Source organism: Anneissia japonica, unplaced genomic scaffold, assembly GCF_011630105.1.
Source record: "Anneissia japonica isolate Jap-2015-1 unplaced genomic scaffold, ASM1163010v1 scaffold18_len179048_cov169, whole genome shotgun sequence".
NCBI classification, from domain to species: Eukaryota; Metazoa; Echinodermata; class Crinoidea; order Comatulida; family Comatulidae; genus Anneissia; species Anneissia japonica.
Genome location: NW_022683677.1, coordinates 142,073 through 169,601, shown reverse-complemented (window position 1 = coordinate 169,601; position 27,529 = coordinate 142,073). Strand labels below are relative to the sequence as shown.

Here is a 27,529-nt window from a genome sequence, read left to right as displayed (position 1 = left end):
ATATATATATATATATATACAGGTCTTACAAATAAGATTGAAATAAAGGTAGGTGTGACTCCAACGGAAGAGAAAAATTGTCAGTTGAGATTTCATTCTGTGAGTTATAAGTGGTTCTGTTTGTTGTTTATTAATCTGTTAATTTATAAAAAGGATAACGCAAAATTTTAAGGTAAGAATAAAGAAAGATAGAAGAATAGGAAAGAAATTTGGAGCGGCTCAAATTGGTATAAAAAAAAAATTAATAAAATAAAATAAAATAAAAAATAAATAAATAAATAAAAAAAAATAAATATAATAAATAAAAATAAAAATAAATAAAAATAAATAAAAAATTATATAACAATGATAATCACTCATTTTTATACCTGTTTGTAGTGAATTTTAGGTACTAATCATCAGAGGTCAATGTGCTGAGCATATCACATTTTCATACGTTTCATGCATTATGAAACATGTAGACTTGACACCTTGACCTCTGATAAATCCAAAAGTCCAAAATTTACTACAAACTCGTAATATAATTTTCGGTACAATTCTAAGCCGCTTCAGACCTCGTTGCTTTCTTCCTTCCTGTCTTTTTTGTAAACTTTAATAAACAACTACATAATTGTAACATTACTTTACTTTATAGCTTTATTTACATATTGTTAAATATTATTATAAACTTTAATGATTACATTATTTCATAAAATATATTTTTCAAAGAAATATCTAAACAATTCCAATTAATTAAATATAATTAATTATATATAATAACTCTGGAAGTTAGCTTATGTAGATTATTTCAATAGAAAATGTACATAGTAGTAATCCTTATCTATTCTAAAATTTTCAATCTTCTACTAAATCAATTTCATATACAGGTAGCCCGAGTTAGTTTCCCCATAGGCAAACCTTGCTAAAAAGGTACACTTTCTCCATATAAAGGCTTCTATAATGGAATGACCTGTTCGAAGCATGAACTCCTATAGACCAAACCCAGTACCGTTTCGATTTTTAATCGTGTGGGAAATCCACTCATGAATTTACGAGAATGTGTGAGTACACAAATTATAACAGCGGCAGTACAACAGCAACACATTCAGCATTATCGCAAGAAAGAAAGCAAACCCAAAAGCCCCCGAGTAATGGCAACGCACATAGAGAGCACTCTTTCATGGGACGCTATTGGGTACATTAGACTATATCTCCCCCCCCCCCCAATCGGAAAAACCCTGTGCTACGAAACCCCTGGTCCGAATACAATTTTTTTAGAAAAAGCTCTCAACACAGTTAAGGCTACTATTGCACTGTGAGTTGCATTTTTAGAAAAAAATACAGTAGGAAGTGTTCTATTAGGCTTTCTGCTAGCAAGCTGGGCACATGTATGTAGACTGTAAAATGTCAACCCTTTGTGAGTCAGTTCAGCTAATAATGTCCAAAGCCTACTGTATGCAGTTATTGTATGTTGCTCAAGAAGGTTGCTGTACAACTACTGGACAGAGTCTGACCTTGAAATATACTGTAGCGCTCATTTTACTGTACTTGTAATACCTTGTCTCAATAGTTTACCTGAGTGATTACTTGAATGTGCATACAGTAGTAGGCAGTGATGAATACTGTACCTTGCTCATTCGTGTACATTATTACAACATGGAATTATGTAAACAGATTGTGGATTCTCAGTACAAATTATAAAAGTTTTTGGAATTGGTAAACTTTTTCTGCCTCAGCCATTTTGTAATGCATAAGTGTAGAAACGTCTCGCATAACCATACAGTGTATGCTGCATTAAATCCCAGAAAGCAATTGATGAGTCAGAACAAAAGTACAGCTAACTAAAGTGTAAATTTTTTTTGGTGATAATTTATCTGATGATATAGGAAATCAAACTTTATTTTATTTACTCAAGAAAATTTTGACAATAATTCATACTTTTAATACTGAGAGAGCTACTGTAATTGAAAATTATAAACAACACTATCCCCAATTATGAAAATTAGCTCAATTTCCTGTGGTTCTGTACGAATTGTAATGCAGTTACTGTAGAAGACAATGATGTCACTGAAAAAATCTTCAAAGAGATTTAATGCTACAACAGCTTTTTACATATTTTTTATTGAAATGCCTTTCCTGTATTCAGAGATGTGTGATTGGTGTGTATGTATCCCCTCAAATTTGAAAAGAATTTTCAAGACAAACATACTGTACTGTGATAAAATTTGTTTATTTAAAAAATAATGAATCTATATGGAGGAACGGCTGACGAGGACTACTTGATCATGATGTTTTCGCTTTGGACATTTTCAGCGGTGTAGGGGCAACTAGGGAGCGCAAGCTTTTTGTGGGGGGGGGGGTTGTGCGCCAATCGCACACCCCATAGATAATGCCACTAAATTGTACTTTGAGACTCATGCTTTCGCTGGCGCAAGATATATTAGCTACTGTACAGTAGTTGTTCTCCGTCTATTTTTATTTTTTTATTTAATTTTTTTTTTTATCATACTGTATTGTAACTCATTCCAATAGGTTTAGACTCATTCACAATGCATTTTAAACTTTGATATTACAAAGGACACATTTCATGCGAGTGTCCCATAATCAGAAGTACAGTACCTCTATTTAGGGACACCTGTATTTATAAGAGATAGAACATTTTTTATCCTAATTTTGGCCCCTTGAAAAGAGTAGTAAAGGACTGTATAATATTGGGCGTTGAAGTTGCTTGTGTCCATTCATGGCCGTAACCAGCAAACCCTATAAATTAGACAACTCCATTCTCTAACCTAAGAATAGAGTACATGTATGAAGCAAACTCTACTTTGGCCTACTACTGAACAGGGATAGCCCATTGAAATGGTAAATAAAATAATGCAAAGAAAAATTTAATAGATATTATGGTACAGAGAAAAGGGAAGGTACTGTAATTGATCCAATGATACACCTTCCCTCATAGAATGATCTTCGACCAAAAATTGTTTTGCTGTGATTAAATTTTATGGACACCATTGACAAAAACTGACATTATGTGGTCTATTTTGTACCTGTTGCAGTTTAGTATGCCGACCATGTTGCCCTGTTGTGTTCTGTTCCTGTGTTGGGCTCAGATTGCAGGACAGGAAGTTTGCGATTTCATGACAGGATGAAAGAGACGTTTCAAATTTTCTTACATTAGCGTAATAAGTACTGTAATTTCTAATGTGTTGGTGTTACTGTAATAACGGGGAAACATTCGATCAATTTTGTGTGTTACCTGTAACAAAAAGGTGTCAATAGATCCTTATTGTACTGTTGGACTATTCACCAGATAATATAATATAATTTTTTATTTTGTCCTCATTCTAATTGGAAAATCAAAATTTCGGCTGGGCCCTTCAGGACCAGTGGTAGCCGTAGTGCAGCACCACCCAGTTTAACTATAAACACACCGTATAACGGACACATACGGATACAAACATTGTGCTAATGAGGGTTAAACGAGGAGTCAAGCGATCAGACTCTAATTAAAACCTGACGCTGGCCGGATTTGATCCAGGGTCTTTAGCACAAGAAGCGGGAACAATACCTCTCAGCCAAACACTCCGCCCTAGAAGTCCTGGATTACACCAAAGTTAGAAACACTCTCTAGAAAAATATTAAGAAAAATATGAAACCATCGGACAATATGTTAATAATATGTGAGGTCTCACTACAAAATGAGTCTCATCGTTAGAAAATCAAAAAATGAGTTTATATTACATTTTGGTAGATCACATTATAAACTTTAATTTGGTCTTTGAATAGCTTCCCTAGGATAAATAGATCCATAGATGTGAGCATTTAAAGTTTACGTGTATAAGAACCAGGTTTTGAGAAAATCGGCCTCAAAGATAAACTAACCTGTACAAATAATAGGACTAGAATTACAGAATATGCAAAGAGAACACTGTTTTAGTAAGAAAATTCACTTAAAAAGTACACAGTCATAAAATATACCGGTAAGTATCAAGTTATTCAAAAACATTGAAATCAAAATTGTGTAAAAATGTTGCCTTTGACCTATTCTGGTGAATATCTCAATATGATTTCACCAACGATGCGTTACATTTCTTGGTGAGACCTCACATATTCCGTGTGTTTTGAGACTGACATAGGACTTTCTAAAATGCTAGAAAGAGCTTGTTAGTCTTAGTACGTCCATCTCATGGCAAAACAACATAATTGCTATTATATTTTTGTGCAGTTACTTTGTTTTAATACCTTGGCATGGAACGTAGAGCTTGATTCATTCTGACAGTCTCTCAACAGAACAACAACATTAATATATTAAGTACCGTAAACAAAATACCATACATCAAGAAAGACACTGATTTGTATAGCTTGCATGCATCTTTAAACAAAATATTAAATTTCTTTATGAAATTTGATAGAAATCTTAAATGTAATATCCTTAAAGTAGGGCGTATGGATCACTCAACAATGGCAATTTATAGTGTTGTATAGACAGTATAAAATCTACTTTAAAGTTAATATAGTTTTAAGTATTAAAAAGCACTGAAGTCTTACTTTATTCTACATTTTTTAACAACAGTATAAGCTGTACAATTTCAATTAGGAACTGACTGGGAATTCAAAATTTATTGAGGTTTCCAGTAGAAATGCCAAACTTTCTCTTTAATCGGCAAGTGGTGCAAACTTGTTGGAAATCTTTCATGAGATTCCTCTATTATAGTACAGGACTGTTGTTATAATTTTGAACTTTATTTGAACATCTGTTTATACACCTCTTAATATTTAATATAATAAAAATGGTGTAACACTTAGGCCTACTGTACAATCAGATTTGAATGAACAAAGACATTATTTTAAAAAATATGTATGTTGATAGCGTATTCTCGAATGTTACCTCAGAACTGTGGAACAACAACAATAAAACAGAATTCCAAGGAAAACACTAAAAAGTTAAAACCAGGGGTGGATCCAGAGATGTCCGAAAAAGGCGGTCCAAAAATCAAAAGTAGCCTCGAAAAGAAGCCCATCTCAAAAAGAAGCCCATCCAAAGTTTGCAAGAAGCCCAGGGCCTCAATTCGAGGTTTTACGGCAGGCTTTGTTCACTCTTTGTTCACGCTTTTTATTCATTTTCACTGCCATTTACCTCTCTAGCCCTATCTCACCTACATAATTGTTTATAACCATTCTTGCCTGACTTCTTGATACTGTCTGAGTTTTTCTACCCTCACTCACTCATCACTGAGGAAGGACTATACTGAACTCCAGCCAGCCTATTCTACAATACGTCTTGAATTACTGCAGAATAATGTGTTGATTCTTGGATTCATTCTTAATTGAAAAATTATAAAAAAAAGTGGCCTACATTTTTCCGATTCTGGGTTAGCCAGCTTTGGCAACACAAAGTTTTACTTTAGGTTTTCACAGTATCATGCGAAAAGGTACAAAATGATTAATTTTGCTTGGATTACTTATTATTATAGAAATTGAAGATTCTCCTGCCATAATGGTGTGCTGTAGTTGTGTTGGTGCTGTTACTACAAGGTGCTATAGTTGCAGAAAGCGACAGAGGTTTCGTAGGAAACGAAAAGCAAGCAAGGTAAAGTGTCAAAATTATAAAAAAATATGTGACCGGCTCTGGCAAAACTAGCCATCTGTCTCAATAATTTCACACAAGCGCCCAAAATGCTTGAGATTCAGAATTTTGAACGTTTTCGGTTTTTATTTTGCATTTTGTTGAAAGATATATTGAAGAAAATTTCTGCAAAATTTCAGTCTCAAAATCTACTGAAATGTACATTTTGAAAAGACAACTTCATAATTAACTATTGATTTTGGAATAAACTTTGCTTCTACTCAACAAATTTTAAAAAAATAAACACTGTTTAAGGGATGAATTCATGCAGAATCTTAAGATATCTAACCAGAACAAATTTTTCTAACGGGTGAATCAGAATTATACATATTATAAGTTATGACCAGTGGTATGCAAACATGGAAAAATCCTGATTTGTCATTATAAACAAATAATTGCATATTTATGCAGCGTAAGCAATGTTAGTAGGTATAGTGTCATACTTGCTCCTGTCTTAGGTGAGAATTTTTTATGCCTTGTTTCGCGAACTCACCGACCACCAATAATGATGATTTTGAATAAAAATTTTATTTTATTTTTGGCCAGTTAGAGCACCCGCTGAAATGAAAAACTGGAAATTTCATAAAAAAAGTTTTTCTTTATGTTAATTATGCCCGCCGCTGCTTTGAAATCTCCAAAAATAGGATATATTTCTTCCTAATAATGTATAAATTTAAATCATTTAACCATCCCATTTACTACACTTAAACACTTTTCAACAGTAACATTTTATTTTTGGCAATTAGAGCACCTGATACCATGAAAACTGGAAGTTTCAGAAAAAAAAGAAAGTTTTTCTTTATCTTAATTATGCCCGCCACTGCCTTAAAACCTCCAAAAATAAGGTGTATATTTCTTCCTAATTATATTTATATTTAAAGCATTAACCATCCCACTGCTACATATTCACATTCAACAATAAAATTTAAATTTTATTCTCACCTCCACATGGATGTTTTTGGCAAAACCATTTGCTGAATTAAAGAGAACTTTATTTTTATTATTTTTCCACCCTTCTTGGACGATCTTTAAAAAATAGGTTTGCGAAACAAGGTATAAAAAAAGTCTCGCTTTATGTACATAGAGTTGAAATATTGAATTAACATCTCAAATGTGTATCTAACTATGCATTATTTCATCCATACCATATTAATAACTCATATTTTTTGCACCTTCTTTCAGTGCGAGAAAGTCTGGTTTGTGTTTCTGGTCATCACGTTTATTGTATCCTTGGCAAACACTTTTTACTGGTTTTCAATCTCAAATGATTCCAATACAATCAATAAGTAAGTAGCAAAATTAACATTTCTTTTGTATACTATGCAAATGTTGTTGTGCATTGACTTTTAGGTTTGAATTAAATTTATTTCATGATGTGAAACTGAAAATAGAATATTAATAATGAATCACTATAATATTATAAATCCAAAACTATTTAATTTCTACTTTTGTGTGATGGGTTTTATGTTGTTTCTTCCGTTTAATTGTTTGTATTTTATTTGAATAGTCTTTCGCTTCTAACAGCAAGTGCAAATCTTAATTTCAGTATGATGGAATTATGTGAACTTTATTTAAAATTAAGTGTGACATTTATCGTCAAATCCAGAGTATTCTTTTTTGTGCATAGTTTAAATTACACTGGACAACAAATGCATGAACATATTAAAACACTTATAGTAATCATAATTATTCTAATAATAACTGTCATGATAATCACAATTGTTATATAAAAATTTATTAACTTTCGGACTAAAGCACTTGTTTTCCATGAAGGCAGATTGCTAAAGCCTGCAGTATTTATGTAATAATTTAAAATGATAACGATGATAATGAAATAAAAGTAATAATAAAATTTTAAAAATCAGGACAAATTATATTTATAAAGAATACTTTCTCCATAGAATTTTGATATGCCCCAAAGAAGCAATTACTATATCAACCAAATTATCCTGGACTACTACTGTACTCTTTTTGATTAAATTTGGTCATTAATATGTTCGCTACCAGTGACGAGTATACTGGTGATATTGATAGTACTGTAGTATGATGGTGATATTAATAGTAGTAGTGGTAATTATAATAACAATAAAAATAATAATTCATAGGATTTTATATTTGTATAGGTAATGTTTTTGTAATGAATCACCTGAAATCATTTTATTATGTATGATGATTGAATAAATATACCAGAATATATACTCGTCATACAGGGTGGGGCACCAACCACAATCTAGTGCTAATTATTACTTCACTGTAAATACATTGTAGATTGTAGAACCATAGATGTAGGGAAGAAGGTACACCTAGACAAATAATGTGTGTTTGTTGCAATATATTGCCTTTAGTACAGAATATGACACATGTTAGGAGGCACCCTCTGAACACCAACCTGTGTGAAAAGCAATAAAAAAATTGTCCTATTACCAGCGAAGAGTTTACTTTGTCACCTTAAAAATTCTCCCGCCAGTTTAGTATGCTTTTATGTATTAGGCATCCAGGGTAAGATAAACTACTTTTTACAACAAAAAATGACAGACAGTGAAAAGCTTGCAACACATATATTATTTAAAAAATTATACGGTAAAATATGTACTATGTCAGATTTGAAAAAAAATATGAATATTTTGATCTATGGACATATCCTTACTAAATTGGTTGATTTGACACTTGTATATGATTCATGTACAGATGGAGATTAGTAGATTCAAAGACAAGATTTGTATGCATCAAATTTAATTTGCTCAATCAATTTTTTTGCTTTTTTCCTTTAAGGATATATGCCTATTGGGAGTTGGTGTCGACAGTAAAGTATATTCTGACTAAATTCTTTTTTTATTGCAAAAATTTAAGTTTCTTCACTAAAGACTTCTCTTTGCAATCAGAAAGTAATTTTAATAGCTTCAATTTTACAAAATTTTTCATGAGATGATTAAAAACTTTTTTTTTTTATTACACAATGGACAGAGAGCCAGGATTTGGCAGTCGGCACCTGCAATGTAGGATCTGTGTAGATTAAAAACAATATATTTATACCAGGTTTCTACATCATGAAAGTATAATTCTTTTTAAATAAACCAAGAAAGATGTTCCATTTTGATTTTTCGACCCTTTGGGTATCACAAAACGTAAAATCTAGTGATTTTCTGTGGTAAAACAACAAAGCTGCAAGATTACAGAGGCAAAACAACGTATCTGCGATGTAGATATGTTGTTTTTCCTCGGAATGGTATTCAAAAATTGTTTTGAGCTAAATGGAGTTTGGCAAGGCAAAATCATCTGGTTATTGGTGTTTTCATATCAACAATCGTAACAGCGACGTATGAACAAGCTAGATGATGAATGTGATTGCTTCAAACATGATAAATTCCAAAAAATATGTCACAAAACAATACCATGTCTGACATGTTTCTGAGGCAAAACAATGTATCTGTGAATATCGCTAATAACTTTGCAATAAACAAATGGTTGTAATTAAAATTTTACATAGTCACAATGTCTATAGATGTACAATCCTGCAAAATTTCAAAATTGTAGGACAATTTATTGCCAAGTTGCAAACATGCAAGCTTTAACTCTATTTTTCTCCAAAAGTGAAAATTTCAAGATTCATTATTTTGCCACGGAACGGCCGTGGAGTACAGTAGGTAGCACTTTTTATTGGTTTGATGGATCCAGTGAGCAGTGGTAATAATGACAACATCCCCAGTGCTTTGTATATTCTATCCTCCATATTAAATTATTAATTTTTTAGGACATGAAAAGTGAGGTTGTTTTGAAAGCTTTATCTTTCTTCCATTTAGATGGTATTTGAATGCAAAAAGTATGGTAGTTCAATAGCAATCCGCACTGAAGCTATTTTTAGACACAATGTCCATGTGACGTCATTACTCCAACCAGGAAGTAGATATGGATATGGATTCCCTTTATGAAGCTTAAAAAATGTGTATTTCAACTTTATTGTAAAACTACAGGATTTTTATCTGATTGAATACTGTAGCATCTAAAGAATGACAAAAAACTACTGTTGCTACGAGAAATGTAACAGCGAAATCTAGATATAGCGATAGACTACAGTACATGTGAAGGATGTTTTCTTCATCGATTTTCCGAAGCTGAAAATGAACACCACTAGCCTAGGCCATGCCCTCTATGCCTAAATGGTTTTCATACGTAGCAAGAAATTGTTGCGGTAAAGGACCATCTGACCATGATCTGACTACCATCCAGATCCATTACCTGCCTTTACCTGCCAAGAACAAGTCAGTAGTGGTTGTTAAAGTAGATTTCAGTACCCCTTAATATTATACCTAGAGGGATAGAGAGTCAGACTGAGTGTTAGGGGCCTAGGTCTTACTTTTTATATGACATACTGTAGGCATTGATGCTTCAACAAGTCCTTTGTAGTGTATCATTTTAGCATTCAGTTTAACTATATCCAGATTTCAAATACTGTTTGAGTCGGAGGAATTTTTCGGTGATAACTGATACTGTATTATTCTCATCGTCGCTTTCTCCATCCAGTTGGTAGTGGTAGTGTTGGCATAGATTCAACAAGCTCAGTGGTAAATGTGGCCATAGTTGTAGAATAGTGGTAGATCATTTCTTGTAATGTCCTTCCAACCAACTATTGTTGGAAAAATACTGAATAGTGTGTTGATTGCAAACTGCAATCATTTACCACCATCTACAGTGGTGTTGATGTCGATCTAGTCTCTCATTGAACTAGACATACAATCTTTACATAAAAAAAAAATATAAAAAAATATACAATAAAGCAACTTTGAGAGATAATAAGAAAAACAAGGATGTACATTATACAGGGTCATCTAGGCCTTAGGCTGCCGGTTTCAGTCAGTGTTGGTTAGGGGTCTGCAAAAATTGTGAATAAGAACTATATTAGGATATAATAAGAAACAACTTTGTGCTTTCTAGTTCACTTTGCAGAACCACCCCTAACTAGGCTAGGTTGCTTCTATGCCTAGTTAAGGCTTGTGGCAGTGTAGGCCCTATCTTACCTACCTAGGCCTAGTTACTGTAAGCATAATAGGCCCTGCACCGCTAGATATGAATGAGTGAAGATCAATTCCCCAACCTGTTTCAGTTCCCTGTTACAAGTTAGTTAGGATCCGATATAAAGGATCAGGTATCAATCATCCACCACTATGCACTTTGTGGGTATACGACAATAAAGATACAATACAAGGTAATATAGTTAATATTGAGGTTTAATTTCTCAAACAAATGAACAAATGAGCATCTAACGTGTGGATGCACAGCGTCAAGATCAATACTATATGGAGACTCGGTTTCTCGAATGTATAAGCATCAAATGTATGGATGTACAGTGTCAAGAATGCTACAGTTTCACCTACAGGCATACAATGCTACTACAATTTCGCATAAAAATTATAAGGTAATAATTCTTAAAAGTACATCTAACATTAAATAGACACACAGCATAAAATAAAGCATTAAGGATATGTTATCCAGTACTTGACTGACTACTGGCTTGGCTTGTGTATGCGTCGCTACCATACCACGCGTTCTTTAGCGATGTACATTTGACCACATCCAACCGGCTTAGCTTTACAATCCACAGCCCACATGCTTGAATCGGTTGAACAATTCCTGCCGTCATACCACAATCGCTCTACAAGGCCAGAACACCCAGGCTCAATCTGTTGCTAATTTCAGGCTATCTCATTCAACGAGGTGTGTCTTTCAGTTCAATCTCACCCTCCAATGAGCAGAACTAGCCGCAATGAGACAATTTCCAGGCTACACCAACGTTTCGCCCTAGTAGCCAACACTGAAGAGAGCGACTTCCATCTGCTGCACTGTTATATACACAATCAGCCAAGTATGGAAGGCCATCGATTCATAATAAATCGTTGGAAAGCCAACACGGCAAAATACTTGTAACATTCCCTACAAGTCAACCACCGTTTCAGTTACATATTAGTATGCGATTCCACTTACCATTAAAACCAGCACTAAAAAACACCATTTTCAGACAAAATATAACATTGCGTTTTGTGTGTTTAAGATAAGCGTGATGTGTCTTTGCCCTACCATCGTCACTTCACCGCTAGAGGGCATAAATATATTTTATCTTGATGTCATCGATGGGGTGCACTATTTTATCAGATGGGCTTTTTTGGGAAAAAGTCTTTTGGCCAAATCATAGAAACCCTCCTATTTACAGGCCTGCAATTATGATTAATATTTTTTTCATCCATGAATAAACTTCAAGATCCTTTAGTCACTCCAGTTTTCATACCTTTACATACAATTGTCTGTGCTTTTATATTCCTGCATGCACTTGCTCAGTGAGGTGTCTATCCCATATAGATCTGTTGTATCTTCTTGACTGTCCTATTTGTTGGCCTAATACATTTGGAGGTCGTTCTCTTCTTCAAAACTTTAATACTAACTACCTACGGCAGTGCATGAATTGTCTTTCTTGGTTGTCTTCAAGTTGGGTCTCAAAAACCCATTTTATTGTTTTAATTAGAATTGTTTTTCTTTTGCTTTAAACATGGACCTTTAAACTCCCTACTTGCACTTGTGTTCTGGTGGCCAAGTACTGTACATTATTATACAATAATGTTAAAAGTATTACTATAGCAATTGTCTAAATTTATGTTATATAGAAATATGACATATACTGTACAGTAATATATGTAAACATATTGCAGTCACTGAGTTGAGTTTTAACCTTGAAAAGGGATTACCAGATTATGGTATACAGTACTTTGTAACATGGAGGTATATACCTCCGTGGTTGTAAATATGGTTCAAGGATTTCTACAGCTGTTGTTCTTAGAAAAAAAATATTCCAGGAAAAGGAGTGTATAACAGTTCAAATGGCTGTTTAATCCAATATACTATAATGTTGGCCTAGATGGATAAGGAAATAATTACAAAAACAAAAAAAAACAAAAAAAACAAAAAAAAACCCATACGTGGCACTTTAGTAGCATCAGTTTAATTTTAGATTGATATTTTAATAAGGATACTGTACACATCATTGGCAGATCTACACTGTAGATAAAAATATGGATTGGGAGCCATGCGAAACACAAAGCACTCGAGCAGAGGGTGGGGTTGGGGGCCTGGTATTTGAGATTTTATTTAGAAATGCTACCATATGGTATGGAGTACATGGAATTTTATAATCAAAAATTGGTTTGTGTTTGTGTGATGTGCTCCCCTTTTCTCCTTTCCTTTCTTTATTTCTCTCTTTTACCCTCTTTTTCTTTTTAGGAGGGCCCTGTCCCCTGTGGCCTCCCAGGATCTGCCCCTGCTCATGTTTCTCTGAATTTCAGTAATTAAAATTAACAGTAAATTCTGTAGCTAAAATATTATTTTAGTTCACTGTAGTCAAAATATGTGATATAAATTTTGATTATCACAGAGCACCAACTGCGAGGAAGAATTAACCAAGTCATGCTTTTTGAAATCGACTTTTCTGCTCCGAGTCTGTTACAGCCTGTATGTTAGTTATTCTTCCTAACCATGATTAACTTGGTTTGAATTTTACATAGGAGAATAATGTCCTAGAAGTTTACACTAAAAATTTTTTTATAAAACTGTACTGTACACATGGTTAATTTGGCCAAAAAATTGTACAATCCCAACCAAGCCTATAGATTCGTCTTCTAAAACGAAACCTTGTATAGTGTCATTAGGCAATTAGTCAAACTCTCCCCTAGCTTTATGACATCCAAATTATATTCTGATAAATCATCTCAGATTTAACATTGCTAAATATTTAAGTGTAAAATTGTACACAATATGTTGTCAATTATTGAATGCTAAAGTAGATCATATTTCTCTATTGTAGCTCATTTCTATTAGTATCACTCAACTGATACTATGCCACCCCACACACTGAGCCAAGCTACAGCTGTTTAAACAACGTTGTATGTTTCAGGCAGTTTTAATTGCCAATGTTGCCCAGAGTTTCCGATCTGTTTGGGCCACAGTTAGGGAACAATAATAATGGGGAGATATTTTGATAATAATAAAGGTTTACTATGTATGTTTTCAAGATTCAATTCATATAATATTTTGAATTTGAAAGAGTAACAATAATGACCTTATTATCGTGTTTTTATATTTACATACAGTAATCAGCACTTAATGTAAGTGACCGAAATTTCTATTGCTTGGCAACAGGAATAAGGCATTCCTTGGGAGCTGACCTAAAATATTGTACATTAAATAAAAGTTACATATTTAAATGTTGCAAGTCACATTAATACACTAGCATGATACACAGTATTCAACTAGTATGATACTGTATGCCATGGTAGAGTGACCACAATTGGTTTTGACCCCAGGGAAAAAGTGGTACCTTGAGAGATTATTTAATAAAGCTGATCTAAAAATAAATATTTTATATTAGTTTAGTCATTAAGTGAACACATTATTATAATAATTTTGTGACATTAATATAACCTTAATATTTCACCGCGGCTTTAAGGCTTTAAGTAGGTACATGAATCGTAATTGTTGAATCCTATTTAAAAAAAATTTTTTCAAGAAAGATAATATCTCTACATACTGTATGCAAGTTTTTTCTTCCTTATACATTATCATAAAAATTCTTTGTCTTCAATTCCAAGCATGTTCAAGAACTATACAGCAACAGGGCCTTTTCTGTTGCTGCACCAAATTTGTGGAATTCATTACTTTCAGATCTTCATGGGGCTTCCTAACATAGTATGAAGAAATCGAAGACCTATCTCTTCAATAATACTTTTAAAGTTAATTCAATATTTATGTTTTCAGTTAATTTTTTCCCCACTGACAGTTACAATTCTTACTTCGGCACTGTCAAGGCTTATCCTCAGTAGAAGCACCAATTAAAGAACATAATTTAATACTGACACCGAGGTACCTGCATGTACAAAGTGATGGCGCCGGCATCTCAAAATCCGTGGTGTGCACCTTCGTCCTTTCCCTTGCATTCGTGTCTGTTCATAAGTTCATTTTTTGTAGTTTTTTTAGTAGTTGTAAAGTACGGTTTTATTGTGGAAGGCACTAAAAAATACAACCACCATTTAACCATTGACCACAATAGCAACATTATACAATTACAGTAGGTCTAACCTTTAAAAAAAAACAAACCCTAATTGGGAAAATTCATACAATTTTAGCTGTATAATTTGTATTCATTAGAGCGACTACAGCAGACAATGTGCATTATTCTTTTATTATAAACTCATGGGGCAGAAATGTATTATAAAAATGTTCACTGCATTTGCTGCTGCCCCTAAATACCATAATTCCAAACTTGCATAGTAAAAGTGGGTGATCGTTCTTTATCTGCTCTCCACTTTCTTCTTTTATCAATTTAAATTTACTAAACTACAGTATATAAAATTCTGTTTTGTGGAGAGTAAAGGTCAGTGGCTATTGTTACACCACTATAAACGAATTCCTAATTGTGATTGTATGTTATTGTCCTAATAATTGAATCCATACAGGAATTTGCTTAAGACTGGTGTATAACAATAATCACAAGATTCAAGATTGCTTTATTATCATACCACCAAACATGTGATGAATTAAAGTTCTTTTTGCTTGCTTTAGATATGGAATACAGTAAAAGGAAAATAAACATTGAGAAAACAACAGATGGATACCATACGAAAATTAATGTACTTTATCTACTGAAGTTATAAGTGATGAACAGATTTAAAGGGTTTTTTTGTGTTTCACTGCCTAAAAAGTATATTTATTGTTAGTAAGTCCCTGTAGTTGTCTAAGTTCTGTAAGCTATGAATCGGCTCAAGTAGTTAAAATACTAAGTTTCAGAATCTACAGTATTTTGGTTTAAGCTGTCAGTAAACACCTGTTGTTCATGATTATTAGTCATTCATAATACAGAATATTAATACAGGCATTTGGTAATAATTTAGCATATTCTACAGTATTTCATAATATACCATCGTTTTCTTTATTCACATTTTATGGAACTGTGTCCTGGAATATTAATTGTTGCTTGCATTTCAATTCCAGTGCATGGGTTCTCATCTTTTCAACTATCAATTTTTTGATAATTTTTTTATAATAAAAAAAACATAATTTGATAATGCATAAAAAAATGGACTGTGTAAGAAAACATTAGCTTGTTGATACTGAACAGGCTCACCAATATGCATAAAAAAAGGAAGTATGATCAGTAATGTGCAGGATAATTCCAGCATTCAATGAGTTTAATTCAGTGGCAGATATAGGAATTCAAAATAGAGGGGCCCGGAAAGGTACTTTCACAGATGGGATCTACTACTTCAGCCCCACCATGTTTCGGGGCTGATGTAAGAAAATTTGTGATTATGGCACCTTTAGATGGCCGGAAATTGCACTCTCAAACTTAAAATTTGAATATAATTTTATTTATATATTCATTAAAAAAAATATTGAACAGTCTCTTATACACATCTAGATGCGTATAAGAGACAGCCCACACACACACACACACAACCTGCCACTGCAATTAATAATATTTTTCAGGATTTTGAACTGTAAATCTGGTTAAAGGTTTTATTTTGTTTAAATCCTTTTTATATAGTTAATTACTTTTGTGATTCTTTAATATTAACATTTCACCGCATAAAAGTTCAAAAGTGCTGTATAAATCTATGATCATGCTGATTCATTTAAGCCGAGAACATGCTTACAATTTTTTTTTAAAAAGTTGTTCTTGACATTCATTGAATTTTGAATGTTTTGCTGAATTTAAAAAAAATTTCTTTAACATCCAAAAGTATACCACAAATTACAGGATGAAATAATGTTTTTAAACCATGCCTTTGCTCCAGCTTCTGTCCACTCCTTCGTGTGAAATTTTATGCATTGTTTAAATGTAATCTTTAATATTTATTTTTTAAGTTAACGATGTTTCTATGGACTCAAGCAATTTAAACTTGTGCCGTTAAATTTAATGTGACACTGTCATTGCTAGACATATTTCTATTTAATTATAATCGTAAGAATTTACTGCACATATCTGATTCCAAAAATGTTCTTCTCTTAAAAGTGAAATACACAATACAAGTTACAACTGTAAAATATTTGATAAACTGGTATCATAGAAAGTGGGGAAATAAAAATAGATATGATATACAGTAGTTCCAGTCAGCCACATTCACTTCAGGAGTGTAGGGCTGTCTCTTATACACATCTAGATGTGTATCTATTCCAATGAAAACTTAATAGTTATTTGAAGTATTTTAACCAACTTAGTTAAACTAATTTGTCCATCATGTAAGTAAATAAGAACATTAATTTACTAATTTATTAATTTGTTCTTTATACTGGTAAGTTGCCTTGGTATAACTTGCAACTGGAGCATCGCAGGTACAGTGCAGTACTGTAGCTTCTAGTAGTACTACAGTACTGTAGATCTCTGTGTGACCACTTGATGACACCCTACAGTCTGTCTTCTGATTATTAGTTAATAGTCTTGTGTTGCGTTCTCTAGAATTGTAGCCAACAAATACATATTGATCTTGTATGCCCGGCTGGTATCATCAATAAAAGATGTTCATTCAATGCAGTTTGAGGCTATACTGATGTGTTTTTATTTTATCGTTTTCACATTTTTTTTCAGCTTTTTTCTTCAGTTCTGTTTCAGCTTTCTTTCATTCTACAGTGTTGCCCAATTTTACATGTGTCACTTGTATCTGAAACAATTTGATAACTTTTTTGATAATTTTCAATTACTTAAACAGATATATTTGGAACAGCTTTGGAGTATGGTTTCCAATTTACTTTGTGTTGCTGGTAATGACGTGCATACTGTTTGGCTATATAGCGCTCTTACTGCTGTTCGGAATCATCAGCATATGTCTACAGGAAGACCTGCGTTTACACTTGATTCACAAGGTGACCTATTTATGTGACCTACATGTCCAATGATGTTTATGTGAAAAATAGGCAGTCGCTATATTTACACCACTTTTAAACAGCAGAGACTCCAGAAATTTGCAGACAAGGGGACCAAAATGCCCAACAGAGGGAGAATCTGAACTAAGGGGCCCACTATAGAGCCTTGGTCAGGGTCCCGGTATAAAAAAATCGCTGGGTAGGGTTCACACGGAGTTTAAAAGACTAGTATAGTCAAAATTGAGCTTGTAGAACACAGTCTTAGGGATCCAACGACCTTGTCGTGGCATTGGATGACAGGGAGGGGATTAAAACAATAATATCTAATCAGAAAACAGGAATTAAAACTCTTAAATCTGGTGTAATAATAGCCACTGCCTATTAATAATAAGTACAGTATAATTGTAATTGTAATATTATTATAGACATATCAGTCCGTAGTACAGAAACATAAAATAAATAATAACAGTCAAAGATATAAAACGTCTACATCACAGCTATCAGGGTTCCCAAGTCTCCCGGAACTCCCGGGAGTCTCTCGTAAATCGGTGTTCTCCCACACTCCCGCAAACAGCAAAAATCTCTCGGAAATTCACTTATCTCCGCCAAATTCAGTAAAAAACAAATCTTTTTGTTTTATTTAGGTCTAAACTTTGGTTGCCGATTATTTTTCGCAGTCTGATAGTGCCATTTCCGTGCTTCTAAAGGGGCCTAATTCTAAAAAATGTCATCACCTCAGCCCCAATCATGGTAGGCCTGAGGTGGACGTGGCCTCTCGTTTGGTACCTACAGTACACTTTTTCCGTCATAGAATATATAGCGCCCCTAAATGTCTTTAAACAAATGTCCCCGAAATGGGTTCTTCTAACTTGGGGACCCCTGAGCTAGTACAGTAGCTCATTCCATTTCTTAAATAAAAAAAATGCTTAAATAAATTATAATGAGTCGCTCAAGACTATTGCCAGAGTTTCCAAAAAATGTAAACATATTTCCTGAATAATTCATAAAATGAAGGAGGTCCTAAAGGATACCATTGGCACTGCAGAACTTGGGTATGTGTAAAACATCCTTATTAAGTGAGTTGTTATAACAGATCATGAATATTTTTACTTTTGTATTGATTGAATCATAAAATGCAATACAAAGTAGTTAAAAAAGGGCAAAAAATGTAACATTTTGTACACAGAGAACAATTGCTAAATCGCCAGCAAGTAATATTCCACCTAACAAATACGGACCTGTACTGCCTCATGATGTCATTATCATTCCTCATATCATTTTATGATATGACCTAGATAAGACACAGATGAAACAAAGGTTAACTTTTGATCAAGCAAGGTGATAAAGCTTCATGTTTATATTTCCTGTTTTGTGGTAAAGAACTCATGCAAACAGATTTCTTACTATTGTAATATAAAAAAAGTATGACCTGTTTTCATTTGATGTGTTACATTGGAAGTAAAATTAAAATTGTTTATTTTTTTTACATTTACTGTAAATCAGTGGTGGGCATAAAAATCGGTCTGAGGGCCAAAGTTAAGTTTTGATTTAACACTGTGGGATGCACCAAAACTTTGATGTTTCCAGTGTGCTTCGAAAACCTCCAAGCACTGCTTTTACACCACTTTATTCTCAGTTTCAATGTTACTTTTTACATATGATTGGTGTCGGAACGTAAAACCCAAGGTGTTTTCTAGCAAATTTTGTCTTGGCAGGCCACACACATAGGGTTTTTAATTCATAATTGTTGCGGGCTGCAAAAAAATGACTGCCGGGCCGCACTTTGCCCATCTGTACTTTAAATGATAAGTTAAAATCTGTCAATATATAATTATTTACAAAACAAAATCCGAGTTAGTGCTAGTTATTATTGTTATTATTATTAATATTGTTATTATTGTTGTTATTAATTATATATTATTATTGTTATTATTTAATATTATTATTATTATTATTATTGTTATTATTAATATTATTATTAGATTCGTCATCAATATCACTATTACGGAAGTAAAAATTAAAGGTGCTGTTCATGTGTGTCTTTGTGTAAGCTACTGTAAGCCTATTTAGTTTACATGTAAATAAATAATTATAGTTTCCTGTAAAACCTTTTTACTCTGTTGATTAAAATTAAATTAAAATCTTAATTAGTAGCTTTTCCTTCTTTTTCTCCCCTAAATAACACTTGAACATAAATAGCAATTTATCAATACTGTTTAAGGTCTTGTTATTTTAATAGTTTTATTTTGTGGTTGGCTTGATGAAGCCAGTTGTTTTGAAAAGCAACTTTACAATTCAATTTGTATTTCAATGATAGCAACCAGAATCAGAATCTTTACTTTCCACCTAATACAAAAACACATTTACAATAAGCATAGTAGGAAACAACATAGCCGAGATATGAGTGGGGGAGGCTAAGTAAGTTAGCAGTGCAATGCACAACTATACCTTTAAGCTATAGCCCCCCCTCCCCTGAATAAAAATAATTTAAAAAAAATAAATGATAAAAACAATAATAATGATAATAACAAAACAATGTCATAATAATAATAATAAATTTAAATTTCCAAATTTTCAAGTAAAAAGATTATAGTATTGTGTGTATTTTAACCTTACCTGTAGTATATATATATATATATATATGTAATATAATATAATAATATATATACAGTACTCTCTTGATCTTAGATACATTTTCTTTTGTTTTCTTTTTTTTGCTTCCATAGGTTCTTACTTGCCTTGTATTTGTGAGTAACATTACAATATTGGTATTAGCTACAGTGCTTGATCCAGGTCTTTGGATTCTTGTTAGTCGCTATTTGCAAGTAAGTATTTAGAATGTTTGTTACAGCATGCTATTACTGTAATGAATGTGCAGTGCATTCAGTATGTGCAGGAATTTGGCTGTTTTCAAAAAAACAATAAAATGATAAAATAAATAATTTATAAATAGATATCTAAATCGTCTCTGATTAGTTTTAGGATAGTCATGGATTAAACTGCTTGCGCTTTTTTTCCCCATATTCTACAAGCACTTCGAGGCAACTTGTAATTGTGTAAGGCGCTGTACAAATTGATTTCCATTTTATTTCCATTTCTAAAAACATCAAAACTTCCAACAGGGTTTTGACTGTGGACCTTGCTTGCTCCAGACCATGCCATTAAGGCCCAATAGCTATGCTGCCCCAGGCTACAGGGCTGCTTTCTGCAGCTCTGGGTCCTAATAGTAAGCCCACGTCATGGGATAGGTATGGTAGGTTTTGGTTGATCTCAATAGAGTATTTCAGTTTGGGTACAGTATATTAACACTGCCAACTCCAATTCATTTTACTACATATTCCAATTTTATTTTAGGATTAAAGATTCTGCCAGTATTTAGGAGACAATTTTAAATGAATTATTAATCCATAAATTGATCTTTCATCTCTTCAGTTTTCTGGTCCATTCTTGCATCTTATAGCTGTTGTTTTTGTCACCATAGTAACTTGGTTTGTTGCAGCTGGGCTGGGTGTGCTCTGTGATCGAGGTAAATATTCATATCATAATTTCTATTTTTTGTTGTATAACATTTCCTGCTGTGTAGGGGATTTTAATCCACAGAACAAATACTGTTGGTGTAGGTTCACACAAGATTCTTAATATCCAGATCGAGAGGTACAGTAACCATTATCACGAACCATTAGGATGCGTGTGAAAACACCCGGTCAGTTAGCTCGAACTGTTTCCGGGAAGTAAATACACTATTAGTGAGCGCTATCATTACCGTATTAGATGTATGCATTTCCAATGGGGAGGGGGGTATTTTCCCATAGTTCAACTGCATTGTTTTTCGTGCATGTTGTTTACATATCTTTTGATCACTGCTGCCTGTTGCTCTTTAGCTTTTTAGTGATATTTTGGTTTTTGTTTTTTTTATGGCAACTCGTCATACTGTATGTGGTCAAAATGACGTCAACTTCTTGATATCTAGATCGAGGATTTTCTTGTATGAATGCAACGGTGAGCGTGTGCTATTAATCTGGATCCTGCTAACTGTTGGATGGTGTGTGTGAACATAGTCTTAATGAGATTAAGTTGATGGTGTGAGTCACTCTCACTTAGTAGTTAGCTTTCCTTTGGACTTGTACACATACAGTAGTTTATGGTTGTTGGTGATTTAATACTCTTGACTGTTATTTTATTTATAACACTTAGGCAATCCTACTTCATTGGTTTCTTGTATTGTTCTGTTCTGTGTCACAAAAGTGAAATAAATTATATGATATACAAACCAGATGAAATTCTTTGAAAACATGTAGATACTGAAAACTATTAAAATAAAATGAAATTACTCTTTGTGATTTCTCCAGAACCATTTTTTTATGGCTCCAATGTTAAATACATGCCATTTAGAATTTTATATTTTATTTTATTTTTATCATAATGGATGGAATTCATTAACATTTATTTTTCAGCTGCATTTTCATTTTTGGAAAATTTAGAAGTTCAGTATGAATTGGTTGGAAACAAAGACATTCAGTCGTCGCAAACTAATGAAAATAATAAGAATAAGAATAAGATAAGTGAGTAGACATACAGTACATGTACATTCTTTCGCATTCCCTTTCGCTATGGTTCAGTACTGTAGACCCGGTGGTTTTTCATGATTTTTGACTCTCTGAGCTATGCTAATCATTGTCACATGCATACACCACATATTATTCAATTACAAATGACATTTGTATTACTGTGTGTGTTTCTGTTTCTATTTGCATTAGTAGTGAATTCTTTGTATGATCACTTTAGAAAAGTTTTGCATCCAGTGCCTTTTACTGTTGTAACAATTTCATTAACCACTATTTTAATAATTCAGTTAAACACAAATGTAACGACGTATGATAGAAGTTTCCAAGCCGAAAAGTATGTACATTGTCCTATTAAACATTACATTAATGATGGTTGTGGCATTTTTTAGATAATTTTATAATTTTTTATTTTTTTTTTGTCTTTCATGGGTGTTACCCACCGTTATTTGTCCTTTTTTCATGGTTTTCATTTTTTTCCCTTTTTTTTTTTTGCATTTTCATTCTGATAAACAAATGTATATGTTTATAATTCAATAAAAGCAAAATTAAAAAAAGAAGAAAAGATTTATTGCATTTCATAAAATAATAATTTTTTTTAATGAGAAAATTGCACATCTCCGGTTATTAATCCACTTTAGGGGGCGATGTCATATGTATATATATTATATATACCTACACATACATATATATGTACATATACATATGCATACGCATACATACATATACACTACACATACATACTGTAATTATCAATTATTTATTTTGTTTTCCTCCTTTTCATTTTCTATAACCTAAATCACTGTATCTTTTCTACCAGCATTTTTTTTATAGTATCTTATTTTTACGAGTTTTAATTATTTTTCTTAATTTATTTTTCCATTTTTTTAAAATACATTTTCACTTATATACATATGGGTAATCATTCATCATCAGAACATTTTCATAATCTCTAATAATTGTGTGTTACAAACAGTCTAAAGAAAAATTAAAAGAAAATTAACTTAGCTTAACAAATGAAGGATTTTTCAAAGGGAAAATTCAATTTCTTTTTCTTTAGGCATTATTATTGTACATCTTTCAATCTTTGTATCTATGTTTTTTTGTTTTTTTTTATGTACATTTCATTATCATTTCTTTATTTTTCTTTTTTTTTAATTGCAAAAATAGTGCCACTTTTCTATACCCTTTCCACTATTTATATACATTGTATCTCAAGGTATTCTTTTTCTACACTCAATCGTTCATTCTCTGTTAATATTTTTATACACATTTTCATTATTTTCCCACTTTTTTCATTTTCGTTTTAGTATACATTTTTATTTTATATACACGTAGGTAATCATTACCTGTCTCATTCAAGATCTTTATAATGACCAGCCAGTATATGCTATAACAACATCAAGAAAACAATAATATAAAGAATTATTAATTTACATCTTTATATCTTTCTCTGTTTCTATTTTTTATTATACATTTCATTATTTCTTTATATATATATTCCTTTTTTTCGGTTGCTAAAATAGTGTTTTGTATCTTTTTACACTTTTCTATCTTTGAAAATTTTTTAATTTTTTATATAGAGGTTGAAGGACAGATTTTAAAAATGGTTGGGACAATATTTTTGAAATGTTTACTGTAATGTAAATAATGAAACAATGACAAATTTTCGACTTACAGTATGTACTATCGACTTGGGCGAGGTGGACTGGGTAAATAATAATTGGAAAATGTAGCTTGTACGTCCCACCCCTTCCCAAAAAGAAGCAACTAATCATTTTTCATGATGTAACTTTTTGGTCGTGTTATATGTGAGCTATGTTCCTGCCTAATTTTAATAATCTTATCAATCCCGGGAGAGATTCACGACAGTGCATCCATGAGAGTAGATTTTGAGTTGACAATACATTTTGACAAGACGGCTATGTAGAAGTATTTTACCACTATGCGAAATGCGCTTTACCAAATTCTGTCTTTCCTTTTGACTCTCGGAAATGTTTTGGCCATCCAAATTTGGGTCGCAACCCATACAATAGTTTGAGGAGTAGGGCTGTAATTCGAAGTGAGCATGCCTTGATATACACTGAACAAACACAGGACAATTACATTTTCAGCAGTCATAAGGATGAATTACTAATTATAGAATGAAAATTTAAGAAATAGAATTTCCTATGTTTTCGTAGTAAACTAAAAATCAGGTAAGATGGGGTTTACAATTGTTCTCAAGACTGATGGGGATTTGTAAGCTTGTTATAAGCTAATAAATTTCATGGTAGTTCACTCAGACTTCACAATCTGTTCTCCATTCTGCCTTTACATGTTCATACAAAATATAATTGCTCAGCTGTTTATTTGGAATACTAAATATGCAGCTCTTTAATATTTTATAGCATAAGGTTTCAGCCCTAGATGCGATTATTCCATGACTTTTAAACTTAAATAAATTATTCATTAAAATATATGGTACATTGTGGTGGCATTATCAACTCACTCAGTGTTCTTCTGATTCATATTTAGCTATTATTTTACCCCTAAAAATAGACAGCTGACCAGTAAAAATTGTGTGTTTCATGGTAAAATCAATACTACTGATAAGGCCTAGGTAGCCTAGGCCAGCCTTCTTTCAGTTAAAATAACCATCATTCTAGTCTTGCCCTAGCATACGACTCTATATTGTTTTCTCAAGTCACAAAAGGGTTAATGTCTTGTGCGCTCAGCTAGCTTTTTATGGACAACTTTATCAGTAAAAATATTTCAATTGGGAGAATATTGCTCCTATTAACTATATATACAAAAAAAATAAAAACAATATTCCATCTTTACTGAGATTTTAATTAATATTATTTCTTTTTTTAGGAGTTACAGTTCGTGATATCACACTGATTTACTTTGTTCTAATCATTGGGTTGTATATTGCTCCAATTTTTATCAAATCTCCTTGTATTATGGATTATAATGAATTGCCAGAAAAGCCTCTCATATTTGCACATAAAGGAGCAGAAATGGTAAGACTTTGTAATAATAAATTGTATGTTACTTATTCCTATAGATTTTGTTGTTTCTAGCTTGTTTATCGTCATTGCTTCTTGTTGATGTGTTGCCCACTCCTGTTGTTGTTATTGTTACCTGTTTTTGTTGCTTCCATTGCTGTTGCTGTTATTGCTATGTTGATGTCATTTGCTGCTAATATGGATTAATTGTTGCTACTACTGTTGTTGTTGACACTCATGTTGTTGCTGCCTGTAGTTTGTATTGTTGTTGTTGCTAGCTTAAATTATTGCTGTTCTTGCTGTTTTATTGCTTTTGTTGTTATCACGCAACTATTTTACTTCTTCCACTGAGTCTGTTGCTATTGCAACAATGTTGCTGCTACTGTTAATGTTTCTGCTGTTATTAATGTTGTCATTGTTGTTGATGTTGTCATTATTGTTGATTTTGTCATTGTTGTTGATGTCATTGTTTATTTTATCATTGTTGTTGATGTTGTCATTGTTTATTTTGTCATTGTTGTTGATTTTGTCGTTGTTGTTGTCATTGCTGTACATAAGTATTTAAACATAATGTCGCATATACATTGTATTTTTAGCCCCTGCTAATTGTAGAATTTTGTGACATCATAAAAAGCATTTTTCTATATGAAGGTTGCACCAGAAAATACTGATATTGCATTTCGATTAGCATTAGATGAATATGGAGCTCATGGAATTGAATCAGATGTTAGAATAAGGTAATGTGAATTTCTAATCCTTTTGTTTTTCTTAATATCTTGCATATTTTAACATTTACAGTACCATCCAGATATTATCTGCCCTTGCCTGCGTAATTTCCGCGAAAAATAATCGAGGAAAATTTGAGCGCCCGTATTCTGCGAGTGGTCCATTACATCATTGTTTAGCACCTACTTCCTGGTAAAAGACGGAGTTCGCAGTATAAGCGAGGTCCACGTTGGTCAGCGAGTCAGAAAAGTTGAAGGTAAAGTATTACGTAATTCGTGGCACGCCCGATCTCCCTATTGTTAGGCGGCAATGAGCGAGTTGGTTTGATGTAAAGTTATTTCGCTAATAGTCGGTAGTGCAAGTAATAAAATTGAAAGAATACTGTACATAGGCCTATACATATTTTTTTTTCCAGAATATAAAATATCAATCTCCACCTTATAAAGAAACAAAAATTCAGCTTTTTATACATTCTTTATTTATGGAATCATCTTCCTTCAAAAAGATATTATTGATAATCGCAAAAAAGTATAATTAGACTTGTAAAACCGCTCATATCGAAGTGCAGTATGTTTCAATTTATTTACAATGTTACCCTTTATTTTGTTTGTTTATTAATATTTCTCCACATACACATAAATTAGAAGTACTGTAATAATTCATACGGAAAAAAAAGTATGTGGATGGTGGCCAAAATAAGTTTGAAAATAAACTATTAACTCTGTAGGATCGAATCAGCTATCAGCAAGGTCGCTTTAGATCAACTGAAAAATGAAATGAAATTTCTGAACTTGTAAAAACATACTGTATTTAATTTTGTAAATTTGAAACAAAAGGCTATGAGCAGAATATTTTAAAACCACGTTTTAAATTTTATTACAGATAAATCATAGGCCTACCTTACATCTAAACAAGGATTACGTGAATGGCGGGTACTTATTGTAGTACTGTACATTTGTGCTTAAAAAATCAAAATACGGTCTTAATTTTATTTATAGTTATTTTTATTTACTTTTATTTACATCGGAAAACAAATAGGCCTATATACAGTATTGTAGTGTAATATAAAAAAGTTGGGTTAACAGATGGATTTTTTTTTATATTCTGAGGTTGTCTTCCACCGACTTGGTGGAAGACAACCTTACTCCCCGACTTGTGCTCCAAGTACATACGACACATTCATAAAGTCATACCCGTCGTCATAGAAAGAAATGGAAGAGCTTCCGGATATTGAGGACCCATCAAACTACCACTTCGAATTATCAAAACAAACGGCTCTTTTCAGAGCCACCATATGAATAAAAGAGATTTGAAAGTATTTATGATAAAACACAAGGAACATCACAGAATCCCCCATTTCCTGCTACAATTCTCAACTTGTGGAACGTAAATTATTTTGTAAATTTTAAATAAAGGCTATGACCAGAATATTTTAAGCCAAGTTTTTCACTTTTATTACTGATAAATCATTACATTAAAACAAGAATTACCTGGATGACGAGTACTTAGTACAAATACTCGGTTGTGCCTAATACAATTCGTATCGAAATACGGTCTTAAATTATTTATATAGAGTAGTTATTCTGTATTCACTTTATCTTTGTAGGATAGGAAAACAAATACTGTATATACTGTACTGTGTATAATTTCCAGTAAAATAATTATTACAACTTCAAAAAAACTCGTGTTTTATAGCATAAATAAATTTCACAAGTTTTTGTTCTAAAATATAGCGGTATCAATATTCC

The 27,529-nt window shown here is 32.5% G+C and overlaps 1 protein-coding gene across 2 annotated transcripts in view; it reads left to right on the top strand.

Annotated features, from left to right (window-relative positions):
• The window catches only part of LOC117100777 (glycerophosphoinositol inositolphosphodiesterase GDPD2-like), a 40,939-nt gene that overhangs the window by 5,831 nt on the left and 7,579 nt on the right, over nt 1-27,529 (top strand). The window contains exons 2-9 of one of the 2 annotated variants that reach the window (XM_033240597.1): nt 5,454-5,569; nt 6,788-6,891; nt 17,350-17,503; nt 20,230-20,328; nt 20,936-21,029; nt 21,958-22,065; nt 24,922-25,070; nt 25,707-25,792. In XM_033240597.1, the coding sequence (XP_033096488.1) occupies nt 5,477-5,569; nt 6,788-6,891; nt 17,350-17,503; nt 20,230-20,328; nt 20,936-21,029; nt 21,958-22,065; nt 24,922-25,070; nt 25,707-25,792 (887 nt within the window). In that variant the 5' untranslated portion in view covers nt 5,454-5,476. The remainder of the gene's footprint in view (nt 1-5,453; nt 5,570-6,787; nt 6,892-17,349; nt 17,504-20,229; nt 20,329-20,935; nt 21,030-21,957; nt 22,066-24,921; nt 25,071-25,706; nt 25,793-27,529) is intronic. The other variant, XM_033240604.1, reaches the window with a different exon arrangement.